At 36.3% G+C, this 16565-nt stretch overlaps 1 protein-coding gene across 2 annotated transcripts; it reads right to left on the bottom strand.

The window, feature by feature from the left end:
* Window positions 1-2224: 2224 nt before the first annotated feature.
* LOC129896178 (transcription initiation factor TFIID subunit 2) lies at window positions 2225-16453 on the bottom strand. Of its 2 annotated transcripts, XM_055972016.1 has the most exons (25): window positions 16238-16453; window positions 15582-15912; window positions 13968-14113; window positions 13820-13886; window positions 12469-12668; window positions 12184-12337; window positions 11786-11870; window positions 11601-11692; window positions 10749-10874; window positions 10609-10662; window positions 8936-9004; window positions 8518-8615; window positions 8077-8421; window positions 7884-7971; window positions 7590-7715; window positions 7437-7493; window positions 6314-6393; window positions 6186-6228; window positions 5757-5843; window positions 5583-5672; window positions 5225-5283; window positions 5021-5111; window positions 4780-4945; window positions 4445-4628; window positions 2225-3952 (listed from the first exon to the last, which is right to left on the bottom strand). In XM_055972016.1, exons 1-25 carry the CDS (start codon window positions 16351-16353, stop codon window positions 2365-2367), a joined length of 4542 nt encoding a protein of 1513 aa, XP_055827991.1. In that variant the 5' UTR covers window positions 16354-16453; the 3' UTR covers window positions 2225-2364. The 2 variants fall into 2 exon arrangements, with proteins under 2 accessions (XP_055827991.1, XP_055827992.1); XM_055972017.1 differs by lacking the exon at window positions 16238-16453 and having other exon boundaries at window positions 13968-14129; window positions 15582-15668.
* Window positions 16454-16565: the final 112 nt, after the last annotated feature.

The following is a 16565-nucleotide window of genomic DNA, read 5'->3' as shown; positions in this document are numbered from 1 at the left end:
ACAGCTAGGGTAAGAAACTAGTTGAATTTATAAGGGCTCAGAACTCCCAAAAAAGAAATCTTTACTGTAGCATATAAAATGAAAGTCGATAGCGGCACATAGTTGACAAGACAATTTTTCCAACAAATCCCTAAAAGAAAGATTGCATAAATCAATCAACCTATATACTATCATATCAGTACTATTAATATTTAGGTTGTACGGTTAGGGGATAAGATTACAAGCTTTATATACAGTATAATCTCCATAGCTTTATGACAAAATGTAAGGGACGTTTGATACGTGAAATGAAAAAAATAAAAATATTTTGTATAATATATGATATAGCTAATTTCATCATTTAAGTATAATTAAGAGGATAAAATAATTTCAGAACTAATTAATATCTAAAATCAAATAATCTCATATTTTATTCTAAGAATTTATTATCCTTATTCCATTGGCCAAGCGATCAAAGTTTGAAATTGACCATAGAGTTCACTTTCACACGCATGACCGACCATGTCCCAAATCATAATGTATGCAACACGACATTATGATTAACAAATTATTATTTTTTTTGGACCAATAATTTTTTTGTAAAATTATATATATGTGAAAGTTTATACTGACATGTAATCACAAATATGTATTTATAAAAAGAAGATATGCGATTATTAATGTGACTCTTTTAGATATTTCAAAATATTTTTTATGAACTATGATTTGTTAATTTGATAAGATTATATTAGAGTTGAGGAAGTTTCGATAATTTCACATATTGTTAAAAAAATTAATACAATTTTAAAAATATAAATTACTTTTTCAGATTAACCTAAATTCAAATCGCTTGATAGAGAAACCTTGGCAAGCCAAGTTGGCACATAGGTTCAAAACTGAAAAGGCGTGCCAATAAGAGAAGCAAATCTTCAACATTTGACAGTATCCATACGATTTATTTCTTCTTGGCAAGAAAAGAAGAGGAGAAAAAGTAGATTCAGTTAATGCTACCAAATAAAAAATCTCTTTTTGAAAAGGTAGGCTGCTTTAATTTGTACTGCAAATGCTGATATGTTTGACCAAAACATTACTGGTTCTTATTCGAATATATTTTTACATCAAATATAAGATTAATCATATGTGAGTACAAAGTTGAAAAAGTTAAATTAAACAATCTCTCACTTTATCCCTCCTCCTGATCCTAATCAGTAATCATTGCATATGTTTTTCTACTTTCTTAGAGTTTTTTTTGAAGGGTTTAGGAGCGTTTTATTGGCGACGCATCGTTGATTCGGGTCGAATTTTTTTGGATTTTTTCATAGTAGCATCTGTAATGATCTAGGGAACGACACCAATAGCGTATCGATCGATTTGATTTATAATATCAATTTGATTATTGGTTTAATCGTCAAAATTTGATTAAAAAAAACATTAAAAATTATTTAAAAATAAGGTGACAAACCAAATGAATCATATACATGAGTTGATAAATTAAGTCTTGCTCAAAACAAATATAAAATATTGTAGAATAACCAAGAGTTTGAGACATCAAAAAATAAAAATATGAAAATCAAATCAGAAGTGAAGGACTTTATATACTGAATGGTAATAAATATAAATTATTAAGTTACTATCGGGTTAACGGTTAACCTGTTAACAAAAAACTTTAAACTATTAAGAATCGATAACTCGATAATAAAAAAATTAAAACTATTACCAAAACCACTAAATTAATAATCCATTACCGATAAACCAATAAAAAAAAATCGATTCGATTTTAAATAGTCCTAGATTATGTGGGTAAAGAATCACCAGTTTAGCCTCAAAACTACAATTTGTTTATTTAAAAAAAAAACTTTTTGTTAAATCAAACATCATCACATAAATTAAATCATTTTTTGTTAAATCAAACACCAAACACCGTCAGATAAATTGAATCTGCATGACCACCACATTTGGCCGAAATAAACACCAAAACCCCCATTTTTAGCTCTATAGCCAGACGAACCAGAGGAGAAAATAAGGAAAATCATAAAAAAAAACTACTAATTCCAAAATAAGAGAATATTTTTTTATGGAAAACACTTTCTCACTAGAGTTTTTCAACAGTTCAAAGACACAAAACATTTAAAAATGATTTAATCTAAGATCTACGAGATATTCTGACATCAAAGTACACTTACTAGTGAAAAAACAAACAAATGATTATGCAATACACAACCCCAAGATTGAACACCTTTGACACTAGAGACAAAACAATGCGCACACCTTTTTATTAGTACATGTAATTAAGACTCCTACAAGTAAATTTCTTGCATGATAAAAGCTACACTTGAATAGAACTAATTTACCTATTTCTACAAGGAAATTTATTTACCACACAAATCATGATTTACCAAGCGTTCGGTTTTTAATCCTAATTTTAAATTTATGTGAAGAAGTAGGTGGCGCAGCATTTACACTCGTATCGCCTCTATCTACGTTTAACTTCACCCCACTAGAGCCCCCGGGTTTCAACTGCAAGCTTGCTCCTTCAGCCCCAATATCCTCGTTCCTACTAGACAAACCCGAAGAGGTTGCCTTTGCTTCTGCACCATTCATCACCTGTCTGGGTTCAGCTTCATCTTCTCTACTTTCTTGCTCCACTAAACTTGTCTTATGATCATTCTTGATTGTCTCTGCTTTAGTGCCTCCCTGCTCGTTCTTCCTCCGACTCTCCAAGGACGTTGAAGCCTTTGCCTCGTCTTGCAAGATCTTTGTTAACTCCTTCTCCTTCCGTTTCTTCTCCTTCTTTAACCTTTTTCGCTCCAAGTACTCTGGATCATCTTTGCGCCCCTCCAGCTTTCTTTTCTTTCCTCTGTCTCTCTTCTTTTCCTTCACTTTGCCGTGAACTGGAATGTTAGGCATAGTCAGCGATTGTAAACTTGCATATTTATGTGGTTCAGCCTCGGGATCATCAAATCTCGTGATACCCGTTGATAAGTGATCATCAAGTTGTGGCCCCAAAGAAACTTTGCTCGACTCGGCAGTGCATTGCAACTCCTTCGTTAGCTCTTCAACTTCAACTGCAACTTTGGCACTTCCAATGCTGGCAGTAACATGAGATCCAACATCATGACAAGAGTTGACATCCTCAGGGAACTGGTTACCACCACTGCTCATTATTTCAACAACATTTCTTTGAGGTGCATCAACAGAAACTGAGCTACTTGCCCCACGGTCAACATCACGAAAACCATCTTGAGATTTGTCCATCGTTGCATTTTCATGATCCTCGGCTCGAGAAGATGTGACAGTTTTTTTCACTTTAATCTTGAAAACAGGCTTCTTTCTTCCATGACTTGCAGAAACAGTATCAGGTTCTCTGGAAGGTTCAGAAATTCCTGGATTATCTCGTCCAAGATTGATTACTGGCTGCCCTTGATCACGGATTCCAAGGTTATCGGCTGCTGGGGGGCCCATGGACATAACTGCAGTCTCATGTAACAGGCTCACCATTGGCTTTGTTTGCTCATTGTCAGGTAAGACAGGTTCTTCTCTAAGAGCCGCAGAACTAGCGAGTGGGAGGTCACCCATTGGATGCATTACTCCATGCCTAAAATTCAGTGAATCTGCCTCATTCTGGACCTCTGTAACAACCAAACTATCCGGTATAGCGCCAGTAGCAGTGTTTGTAATTTCATTACTCAATAAAGCATCCTCCGTGTCTTTCCAGACCTCTGATACAAATAAACTATCAGGTACTGAGCTAGTAGCACCTTTTGCATTTTCATTGCCCGGAGGAGCATCTGCTTCATGAGGAGCTTCTGCAATGGCTGAACCATCAAGTATATCTTCAAGGTTCTCCAGAGGACATTCAGGAGGTTTAGACTGTTTGACAAGATCAGCGAAAATATTCTTAAGATTGCTGCAAAATGCTGCATGCCCCATCCTCAAAGTTTCGTCTTTTGGCACTCCATACAGTGTCGGTGCTCTGAAAGAAAATAAATTTCAAACAGTAAACCATAAAATTTTTACCTAACTGAATACCAGAAAAGTTAGTGTTCCAATAGAACAGACTGATGGAAAAACTTCAAAGTGTAATAGGTCCGAAAAAGTAAACACAGAAATGCTCTAATAATAAAACACAATTTTTCCTAAGGAATTGTATTATCACAGTCTCTAACATGCTTTGAGGTACACAACCTCACTCGCATAATCCATGTAGTATTTCGTTCTCTTTCACTTTTTTATATCATGCATAAATATGTCACAAGTGACAAAGGAGGATTACCATGTAAGTCACACCGGCAAAATGATTTCAGACACTAAGCAATTTTTTGAGGGAACACAAGACGCTTTAATTAGAAATCTATAAAACCAAAGGGAGCAAGAAAACATGTTTCCTTGCCATCTCCAGCAGATAGCAGACCAGATTGAAGTACCAGAAATCCATCAAATTAACAGGTAATGAAGGAATAAGCACCTTCGAGCAAGGACTTGTAAGATGCAGAACAAGTAATGACGTAGAATAACATTGTTGAACGAGGTTGGGCTCTCAAGCAGGCGCAATAAAGCAACGAGAGTTCCACCCTTCACATCACTGTCAAAATCAGATTCATTTCTAATCTGACATAAACGCATGGCATGCACACCTAACTTCACTTGACCTGAGATCAAACAGAAATTATTTACTTGCTGCACCTCTATGGCTCTATTCAACAAATTAACAGAAATCAACATCGTAAATTGAACTACTGGGCTGTATTTCATCAACAGAAATAAATGATCTGGCCAATAAATCTATTAACTGCACAGAACCTCTTAAAGTTGGCTCTTCATCCAAATATCTAATAAACAATGTCAATGCAGCATCAATCCCATTGCGCTGGAACTCAAGATCAAGAAGTGATCTGCTTGCTTCAACCCGAACTTTCCAGAGTGTCTTCGAAGTTCGGAATGGATTAATGAGCTCAATGACACGATCCTGCAACCACCAATAATGATAATCTACTTATGCCAGTTTCTAGAGGGGATACCAGATGAAAGGGAAATTACTTACAAGAGGAACAAACTCTGACAGCTTTAGTGCAATTTGGGTCAAAGATCGGATGCAGCTAATTGTCAAAATACCATTGTAACTTGGCATCAACCTGTTACATCATTCTCAAATCGTTGATAAAAGCTAGTTTACTAAACTTTTTTACCGGAGATAAGAGCTAGTTGACTTAGCCCACCCTATCCAATAATTCAGAAAATAATGCACCTGTCAAATTGCAAGAGCCGATCAACTCGCTTGAGAAGGGATGATAAATAGACAATGCTCTGCAACATGCCAACAGGTTGACAATAATTAAAAAGGTAATCTATGTTTTAAGTGATAAGAAAGCTAACTTGGGAAGAAAACGGCCCTGAAACCCAATGTAACTCGCATTCAGGAAACATCGTGGAATGTGGTAGAAGTGAATGAACAGAAGAAAAATAAAAATGCTCCTACCAAATTTATGCTTAACTGTCATTAAATACTTGAGAAAAAAACATAAGAGAAAGAAAAATCTGAGTAGAAGAGAAAAGTGCAGGCAATTCATCAGGCAGATTGGCAAGTTCGCGAAAGTGACAAATACCTGCTGTCCAAATTCAAGCTCACCAATGGACTGGACTAACGCAGCGAGCCAAAAGACATCAGAGTAGGGGTTTCCACTGTTGTCGTTGTACTGCATGAAACAAAAACAGCTGATATGTAAAATGCACATACATAAGCAACTAGCACATGCCGGTAGAATCACTATAATGACCACCTTCAGAAGTTGTAGAACAAATTCAACAGCTTCCCTAGGGCTTTTCTGGTCAGCTGCTCGAACCATAGCTATAGCATGTGGAATAGCCTGAATTAAAAACAAACAGCACAAAGAATAGTTAAAGTTAAAAGCACATATATAAGCATGAGCATAGACACTCAAGAGTATAAACACCTTAAGTGCACATTAAGCATGAGCGTATGACACACCACGTGTGTGATATAATAATAGAAATTAAAGAACAAGAACATGAAGAGAGATATCTCAAGTATGCAGAGTGAAGGAATGTAGACAAAGATAAAACCTTCCAAACCTCCAGCTTCAGCTATCAAAAGATCGGAAATCAATTACTAATGTCTAATTTAAGATAACCTGCACACTGATTCACAACTATATGCATACAATTCACATCCTACCTCATTGCATTACCTCTAGTACAAAGTACTCCTGGAAATCATGAAAGTCATTTGGCCTAAAAAAGGAAAAGGGAAAAACATGTGAATTCCAAATTGCCGAAAATTGGTGAAGATGCTAGAAAAAAGATATGCAGAGCTCACTTGGGAAGTCCAATATTGGCATCAAATCTTCGAGTCTTATAAAATGCAACAAGATGAGTCAAGCCAGCCCAATCAGTTTCCTGACCATGAAATTAAATATTGTTTAACATGAAGCAGGCACACCAATATAATCTTGTTAAGATAAGAAAAGAAAACCACAAATCAGGGAAGTACAAAATGAACATTGTTCCTTAGAAACATCTGGCCTTGTCAAAGAACATGAAATCACAAACACAATTGAAGAGAAGAGAATCCACGCCTCATGCATTAAGGTGAGCATTCATTAACCAATCTCTGACGACGACATACTCAAGGGAAATAACTTTAACTTACATCTTTATCCAGGAGACTCACAAATAGCTTCAAATGTGCTTGTGAGACGTCCAATTCACAAAATCAAAACTAATTTTAAGTCATTTGAACACCCAATTCAGCTTTAAAATGACGTCCTTCTCTATGGTTAACACCTAAATTGAACTATTGAGCACGAATATAGATGTCAAACAACGCCAGAACATGAGGCATACCATCACGAAGACAAAAGGGCTTTGGTTCATAGATGAGATGCAAGTTCTTTAATCACAACAAATGGATCAGAAAAAGGGATAGCCTAGTGGTACAAACTCCCCACCTTCAACCAAAAAGTTCAGGGATTCAAATCACCGAGGGAGCAAATGTGAGAACGTGCCATTGTCAGACACCAGAATACGGAAGAGTTTGAGGTCTGGGTTTACCGTATGAAAAGAAGTGTCATGAGGAAAGGATGTCCTGTTAACTGTTTACTCTCCCATCTTCATTTAGGTCTCTTTATCAAGGTCAACTGATGTACCCAGAATTCAAAGTCGTGTAAATGAAGTCTCAAGTCAGTTAGATGGCACTAATATTATGATTCGGAACCCATAAATTTCATATTTCATAACAAATGGAGCAATCGTGGTCTGCAGGCAGAGAGAACGGAGAGATCTTATAATCCAATAGCAACGCAAAATCAGAAGCATCAATGAACACAATGCTTAGAAGGGTACTAAAAAAAAATAGGACAACATGGTAGCCGAAAAGACTGAAACTGCACTTGTTGAAAAATAAACTACTAGTCTGAATAAAAAAGAGAAAAGACACTTACCTCTGATGCTGTACCAGCCAAAGCAAACGCCGCCTCTATTCGATTCCTCCAAAAGGCCTGAGCAATCCCCAAGTATTAGAAAACAAAATAGAACGTATATAATGATTTTACCAGGCTTAGCATAAAAACAAGTGGCTAATGATGAAAGCACACCTTAGAGTCACTAAGGAAGTTGTTGAGAGCGTTAACAACTGAAAAAGAAAGTTGCGGTAATGCTTCTAATGTTGCTATAGCCTGCGCCTGAGCAACCACATCTCTGTCCTTCTCCAATTGATTTATCTTTGGACCAAACATTTGTCACAAGGATTAACTTTTTTTTGAGAAAGAAATATTTTTTTTTGAGAAAGAGACAAGGATTAGCTTTTTAAAAACAAATAGAATGAAAATTTAAGCTAGGAACATTAAAATACAAACAGCACTTCATGAATAACACAGGTTAATACTTACCCACATCTGTACTGGTTGATTTAAATGAATTTCGGCAAGATACTCTAATTCAGGATCTGCCCGGAGCCACAACAACGGGGAATCAGAGCTGTAAATTCACAGTAAGAATAAATTTACAGATACACTAAATGCTGAAGAAACAAAAAAATGTTTAAAGAGAAGAGTAAGTAAGGCATAAATACATCAAACATACGTTGCACGCATATCTACATTAGCCACAGTGTCACCATTATCATCTGAACCATCGGGTTTAGAACTCTTTTTGGTTTTTTGAAACCGTTTTGCTGCAAGTCTAGAATGACACTGAAATTCAAGAAGCTGCCAGGGTTCTCCAGTCATAGGCAGAATTGGATGGTCGTACATGCCATCAAGCTCATGCACCCGTATGCTCATCATGCCAGGCCAGCCATCACCTTCTAGCTTTTCTGAGTCAGGCTTACCATTAGTCATAGTATCACTTGAGTCGAGTCTAGCTGTGCATTCCCTCAATATTGCTAGCTCGACCATATTCTTTCTTTTGTTATAGGAGAATCCCATCCTTGTTCAGGCACCAAAGACAAAAGAGCAAACAGATGTCAGTCGAACAAATCAATGCCTGACTCAAAGGAAGCACAGAAGCGTGGAGAAATCATACTTCAGCACTGGACAGCCACATGATCCGACCCAACGTGGAAAGAATTCTTTAAGAAATGGGCGCTCAAGATTACCGACCTTGTTGGCAAGGTGCCGGAACTGCAGCGCAAAATCAGATGAGAAAAGTCACACTAACGTCAAAAGGTGATGAAGATGCAAATGTGGTCCACTTAATTAGCATTACTAGGACAAAAAAATAGTGAAGATAACATCAACGACAAGGCAAAACTTTCAGAGCATGCAAAGCACAATCACTGAATTGGTCCTAAATGCATTTTGGCAGACAATTGTTTGAAGACGCATGCTTCATCTGAAATACAGGAAACTGTATCTAAAAGGCTAGCTGATTTCTTACTTCGTTAGAGAGAGAGAAACTATTCCAAAATGGTTTCAAGAACTGAATTAGAAAGAAAAAAAACCTCTTTTGTGCTAAGGGTTCTCAACGATCGATTTACATCTTGAGCCCGGGAAACAATTTGCTGAAGAATCTGCAAAAATTAAGGATAAGACAGTCGAATCATTACATACTACTACTATAAACATACAAAAGACCCTACGGACACCTTCTTGGATTTTGTTAACTACCTATCCTTAGCATAGGCTTTAAGGTATGGAGTTACAAAATCACTTTTATACTTGGTGTCTTTTGTAATAGCTGCACTATTTGCATCTTATTGATTGCCCATAAACGATAAATGTTTATTTCATAAAAGAAAACATACAAAAGACCGCCTTTTCCATTACAATATTTTACGTGATTTAAACAGCATAATCTATCTCCAAAGAGTATTGCCTTTCTCTACCAGGGAGAGCAGACACACTGTATCAGTAGTATTATCCTATTCTTCAGTTAAGGTTCTCTCTTATCAATAATACATATGGAACAACCCTGAAAAATATTTGCATCCCTAGCATGTTCTTTTCTACCAAACAGGAGTGTAAGTGTCCGTAAAAAACCATAATACCACCGAAAAACCTTGTAACATCAGATTCCCCAACACAGAACAGAAAAATAAAATATTGTGCCTCCCTTAACATGACTGATTCAGGAATTCACGGTGCATCATTGCAACTGCATCAACAAATCTTGTGCAACAACTCCAATGGAATTGAAGCGGCAACAAGAGATGCATAGCGAATGGAGATAGTACTGATTCCAAAAGCTATATATTTTCTGATGCAAAGAATTCTCATAAGAGCGCAGAGAATGAAGAGGAGAGAGACCGTGACGAGATACAAGAGAGCAAGAATGCAAGTGGTGTTGTATCTCTACAGTCAATACCTTTTCTTCTATCTATATGCATATTCAAGTCGGTAGAAAGGGCTGAGCAAATGAAATGTCAGCCAAGTAACCGGCATTTTTTTAGAAAGATGGGGATTACTATAGGCAACCCAATGAAAAAATTATCAAAAAAGTTGAATCATATTAAGTGGATCATTTTACTAGGCAAAGATTTTACAAAGTTAATTTGACATGTGTATCACAATTCACTTTATAATATTTAGTTCTAAAAAATTCACAAAGCATTTTGTTTGTCGTCACAAGCATGTGTACTTCATAAACTATAGCAGACCCAAGCTAATAATTTGACTAATTAAGATCTGTTCTTCCTATCCCAAACATCTCTTTTTCTTGAGATGAAAATAAAACACAACTTCTAGTACAACCGGAAATATTTCATTTTTTATTAAGATACAAGAAACTTCACAGCCATAGATAAATCAATGGAAAACCTGGTACTGATCAAATAAGGAAAAAAAAATCTCATACTCTTTTCTAACGCAAATATTATTGAACTAGAGTTGACGAGTTGATGAGCTATAATAATTTTTTGATCAGGTTGACGAACTGATGAGCTATAATATGGTTGGTTTACTTTTAATCTGTACGTGGAAGGAACCTGAGATTTAGGATTGTACCAGCCAGAAAGGATATACAAATTTGTAGGTGTTTGACTTAAATATCTTTTATACAGTGTTCAGCTAAGCTAAGCTAATTTATCAGAAATAAAATAGAGAGGCCATAAGATAAGATGTCTTTTCCGAGAATAAAAGTGGTAACAGAAAATAAAAATTGCTATAAGGCCCATACCTTGCGAAATGACTCAGGTCCCATCTGTTTTTCTAACATTTGGAGAATCGCAACCTATTAAGACAAATACAGACTTCCAAGATCAGGCCTGATTGGTACATTATATTTTGTTAACTACAATGAAGGGCAACATCACTTACAGACTTCCAAGATCTAATTTTTCCAAATAAACCAATACACTGGGTGCCATACAAATTCTTTGAAGCAGCAACAGCACTTAAGGCAGTTGCACCACTATCGTCTGCTCTGCAAACAGCAACGTTAGCCTGCAAACCATGGGGAAGTAAGATCAAGAAAGAAAAACACACTCGCATATATATATGCATGTGTGTGTGTGTACACATATGTGCGCGAAACTGGCCCAAACACCATGGTTATATATATATATATATATATATATATATATATATATATATATATATATATAGAGAGAGAGAGAGAGAGAGAGAGAAGAGAGAAAGCATGCAAATATCAAGACAAAGCTTTTGACCTTAAATTATCAAACTATTTTTTAAATATGGCATTGAGAGAGAAGCTAGGTATGAGAAGTACGGACAATCAACACAAATAACACAACTGATGAACCTAAAAGCTTCACTCTTACTCTATCATGTGCCTATTTTGCTTGTCATATGAATAGGCATTGTGACATTATGAGCCTAAAAGAGCTGTAAGCTTCCATCTATAGATAGCTGACAGAACAACAAATAAAATGCAAAAATAGACTTGTTGCTTGCGAATGCAGACCCATAAAATAGAAGAGTGTGGTCCAGTGATCAATGAAGTGGGAGGATAATCATGAGATTTCAAGTTCAAAGCCTGGCTTTTAAGGCAAAAACATAGGTGATTTCTTCTCATCTACCTAAGCGTAGATGGCAGAGGTACTCAGTACCAGTGTTGATAGGAGGATAGTCGAGGTGGGCGCAAGCTGACTTGAACACCACCATCATTTAGAAAAGAAAGAAAATTATGACCATAAAGCAGAAGCAAACCTTGTATCTCCTATAGCGTGCTTCATTATTGCCAAGGAATCTCTTGATGAACATGTCAGTCAAGAAACCAGCAAGACCATCCAACAACCAATCTGAGATCATCAATGATGCATAGTTAAGATATACAAGTTAAATATGTTGGTCGTCTTTCATATCAAGACATTGGAGCAACACGTTGTGCTTACCATCATTTGGCACTTCTGGGGTGATATACACTCCAAACCATTGTCTTGCAAGGGCATAAGCAAGTTTAATCCTTGTATCTATGGTCTGTTAAATAAATCTGAACCCATCAAAAGAAATAACAAGGAAGAGGAAAAATGACCAAGATGTTCTCTTGAAAACCAATTATTAATGCAAGACACAAATCACCTACATCCTTTTGGGGAGAAGAACAACAAAGGGCAACAGAATAATACGTAGGCATGAATTGAAGCAAAAAACATTGCAAATTTAAAGCACAGAAACGCACAAGCCACTGCTGCATATTTCCTTTTTGACTGTTCACTAGCTTTTCTCCAATTTTGAAGGTCAAAATCCAAAATTTACTGTGTTACTTTCCCAATTCATTATACAACCATACCTTATTAATGACCTTCCCATCGAATAGGAAGTGAGAACTGAAGATGCTCAAGGAGGCTCCTATACTTGCTGAAGATATTGCCATCTCAGGAGAAATAAAAACTTGCGTGTATGACCCAAATGGAAATGATGCAGAAAGGTAGTCCTCATAGTAGCTGATCAAAACCAATGAAGAGATTTACATTGAGGTCCACAGATTGAATATGAGTAACAATGGGTGTTGGGCAGGGAGGATAAACGGAAAGAAGCCCAATTAAAGATGAATCCATGAGGAGTCGTTACATACCTAAAAGCACTGTGAAAAAATCCTATAGTGTGCCGCAGTTTTGTTAAGTCAGCAGGTAGACAAATATGTGAGAGATGAGTAACATTAGGGTCAGGAAGAATTTCAAATGGTGCAACTGCCAAGGATATCCATCGAGCACTAACAGGAGTACTTAGTTTGTAGACAAAAGTTTTACGCGCAGGAACATCCTTGGTCCAGATCTGACAGGGGAAAAGAAAGAAAAAGGAAAACGGAGTTAGATATCAGCACCCTAAATTTGGTCCTGTATTTCTGGACAACTCATTGGGAAAAAAGAAAAGCAAACAAAGACAAAAATGAATTCAAAATTGCTCCAGAAGGATGATTTAAACTAAACAAAGTTGAAAAAATCTTGCTCTTTTTCACATTTCTCTCTTTACCACCACTGAACAAAAATATAGTTGATTCATAGATTCACGATCCATCCAAATAACATCCCTAGACACAAAGGGGGAGACTATTGAAGGGGTGAAAGAGTTACTCTTAGGCCATGACCAGCACAAAACCTCAGATAAAGAAAGACCTAGCAGTTTGACAACATTTGCTCACCAAGTAATTCCTTATGGCGTTCAGGCAGAAGAAAATCACAGCCAGCACAATAATAAGGCATGAAAACTGCATAAGAAGGGCCAGCTGCAAAGCAACCTTCAAGAACTACAAATGCAACATCTACTTTTCCAAAATCTTTTTCTGAAGACATATGTTGCATCATGCCAAGAACTTACTTTAATTTTAAGCACTGTTTCTGCCGTGGAGGCTGTCCCTTCGTTCCAAATTGAAAAAGTCATGCAGACATCACAGTTTATAGTAATTGATCCATTATATACAACCTCACTAGCTAACAAGCTATAGTTTTACTTGAAGATAACTAGCAATGAAACAACTACTGAGAGGCACCATCTTTTACCTTTTAGTCCAACTCTTGGTTCTCACTCCTCACAAAGGAAATGGAAATTAAAGCAACTGTTCTAGGCAGGGAAATTTTCCAGAAATAGCTAGAAGAAGCCTTTAGAAGTTGAAATTTGGCAACAAAATTAGATTATAAATTTATAACAAAGGATGCAGGAATTACCCTTTTACTAAATATTTATCAAGAAAAAACAGATACTTAAAAATCATCAACATAGCTCTGTCATAAAATAACCAACTGATACCCATTCTTGTCATCATAGAGGTAACGTCTAATGGACTTTTAAGGATAAAAAGCTCACTGATTTTAATGTTAGAATACTCTACAATCCATGCAAACCTCTACGAGAACCCCTCACTTCCTCACCATGATTTTCACCTCACTAGACAGCTCAGAAGAAGAGATGTAACTTATCCACCCCACCTGATAAAGTAAGCTTCCAGTACTAACAGCCACAAGATTGTTGGCCACTGTAAATTCCAAATCATAGCTGCAGAAGGAGCAACAAGAATGAATATAGTAAACTTAAATTCAAACAGCAACCAAAAGTTTAACAAGTCTTGCATCTTACCAGCAACATTGTAAATTGTCATCCATGCAGGGGAACCAGCATCGTGCACGCCGAATTTGGTTGTCAGTATGTAGAACGTCACCAGTAAAGTGGATTCCAGTTTCAGCTTTCTCTACCCAATAATCAATACGGACCTTCTTCACATTCTGCATCCAACATAACCTACATAAGTCACAGAAGCGTAAACCTCATTACTTAAATATCCTAAAGGAAATCTGATAAAGTTATAAAACAGAAAAACCTCTACATAGATTAAAGTGACCATATAGACAAATTTTCTTCAATTATATCGCAACTTCTAATCTCAATAGGGCCCTTTAATTTTGAGAGAATTCAGGTGTGGACAAAGATTCTACATTTCAAGCCAGCTCACTTGAAAATTATGTGACTAAAGTTTTGATATTAAGGATGAGTCTAAAGTTCTGGAATAACATTTTCAGTTTCATTTGCTCATGTAAAATAGGTGCACTCATAAATGGGAAGAGAAGACGCATGCTTCAATCAACATTTACACACTATAACCAACTTTTAAATTATCACCAAATTACTATCCTTGTACACTATACTTCTTCTGGTATTTGTCATATTTCACCTACTCTGTACCCGACAAAACACTAGAATATGATTCAAAAAATGACCTCGCAACGTAAAATATTTTCCATGGAAAACGTTTCTCAATACCAGACAAACCTATCTAAGAACCTGTTTGGATTGGCTTATTGCTTTTGGCTTGTAAGTTAGGATTTTTAACTTATGACTCTTGCTTATCTTTGTTATTTTAACTTAAAAGCACTTTTTAAATTTTATCCACACACTATTAAAGTGTTTTAACGCTATTTTAGCTTACAAGCACCTAAAATAAGTCAATCCAAATAGGCTCTAAATGTTGAATGAAGCAAGTGATATGAAATAGGGTGTACTTGGTATAATGGAAACTGTTCTGCTCAAGGAGACCTGAAAAATGTTTTCCACCAAAATGACATCATTATCCTTTGCAAATATTTCAATTATTATCTGATCTCGCTTGCACTAGTTGATATAGCAATTGGTATTGTTATCAACCTTTAATACCCGATAGTATCAATAAAACACTATGCCCAGATCCATCCTATGCCTCGTACGATTACTATATCTCACCAACTTTTATACCCAACCAAACACTGAACGATGAGCGATATCATTTTCCACACAAAATGATGATACTATATTCTCACCTACTTTTCTGGAAGAACATTTTCCTCCAGACCCAAACATGTTATGTTGAGATACTTCTGAAGAAAATTGATCTCAGCCCATAATTGATGCAACTCATTTTCACCTTGTTGTGGAAAATTCTTCCACTGATAAAAAGTTTTTCAGAACAGAAAATGAATTCCAGTCATCAGTGACAAAACTCATTTTCACCTTTTGCTGGAAAATATCTACATGGAGAAAATATTTCCCAAAATTCCAAGTAACTAAATACAGGAAAATGTTCTCTTCCCAATAAGTCATTTTCCATCATAAACATACAAACACATGCAATACCGATCACAACATCTATGAATCAAAGATATATCCAGCAGCACTAAACCTTGTGCGAAGAGCCAAAAACTAAAAGAAATACTCAAAAACCTGATTGTTTTCAGCTGAAGAGTTCACCCCATTCTCTAAATGCATTTCCTGTTTTTCAATATCATGCTTCGCAGGTTTTTTGCACATTATCAGCAAATTTGATAGCAATTCTCGATCTAGATGTGACAAGTAAACTGAACCAGACGCATCAGCAGCTGAAGTAGTTGATGATACAGAGCACCATCTATCCCCATTTTCCAATGCTAAATAGTGCGGGAAAACTTCAAATTCTGTAGGTTCCCCATCAACTGTTACACTGTCTATCACCAAATTATCCGCGTGCAAGCCCAAAATTCCATTTTCTGGTACAACTACATCAAGCTCTGTGTAACTGAAAACCCAAAAAGTTAACACCCAAGTTAGTACTAGTGTCCAGGGTTCTAAGAACAATCCTGATACCGAAAATGACATTATAAACAAAAACAGCTGAGTTCAGGTTTGAAGACCTAAATTTGATTCTCCAAGAAAAACAAGTGAATCTCTAGATTGAATCAATAATCTCGGTCTAATCCTTGTACCTTTCTAAAATTCAAAATTTCTTGAAATTGGGTAGGTTTAAAACAAGAGTGGATATAATTCATCTTTAAAAATCAATGTAATTCGTCTTTAAAATCTTGATGTTTTCTTGAAATTAGCACGAGGATTTGAACAGGTACCCGTAAATTCGACGCTTTTCCATGTCAATTGAGAGACATAGTTTCTGATGACGAACGACTGCTTCAGAATTATCCCCTTTCTGCTCTTCGCTCTTCCCTTTGCGAGCCTTCGCCATTCTTCAACACACATAGACGTATTGCTTTCTTCTCTCACTGTAAAAAAACACTTAACTCCGCTCAAGTCCCAGCGAAGGACAAAGAGACTCGAAAGGGCTTTGATTTATAGAGCTGAAATTGGAGAAGAGGAGGTCTCTGTGTTTGGTCGGATCCGTGCCCTAGATTCCAATTTTTCATCCTGGCCGTCCGTGTTATGATGGCTTGATCTATA

This window comes from Solanum dulcamara, chromosome 7 (assembly GCF_947179165.1).
Source record: "Solanum dulcamara chromosome 7, daSolDulc1.2, whole genome shotgun sequence".
Lineage (NCBI taxonomy): Eukaryota > Viridiplantae > Streptophyta > Magnoliopsida > Solanales > Solanaceae > Solanum > Solanum dulcamara.
This window is presented reverse-complemented; position numbering and strand designations above follow the sequence as displayed.

Excerpts from the sequence above, each read along its gene's own strand:
- LOC129896178 (XM_055972016.1), bottom strand. The coding sequence starts at position 16,353 with ATGGCGAAGGCTCGCAAAGGGAAGAGCGAAGAGCAGAAAGGGGATAAT. Across the intron at positions 12,669-13,819 it reads CTGGAAGCTTACTTTATCAG|ATCTGGACCAAGGATGTTCC; the intron begins GTGGGGTGGATA and ends TTCCCCTGTCAG. Across the intron at positions 5,844-6,185 it reads AGGAGTACTTTGTACTAGAG|GCTATTCCACATGCTATAGC; the intron begins GTAATGCAATGA and ends TTTTTAATTCAG.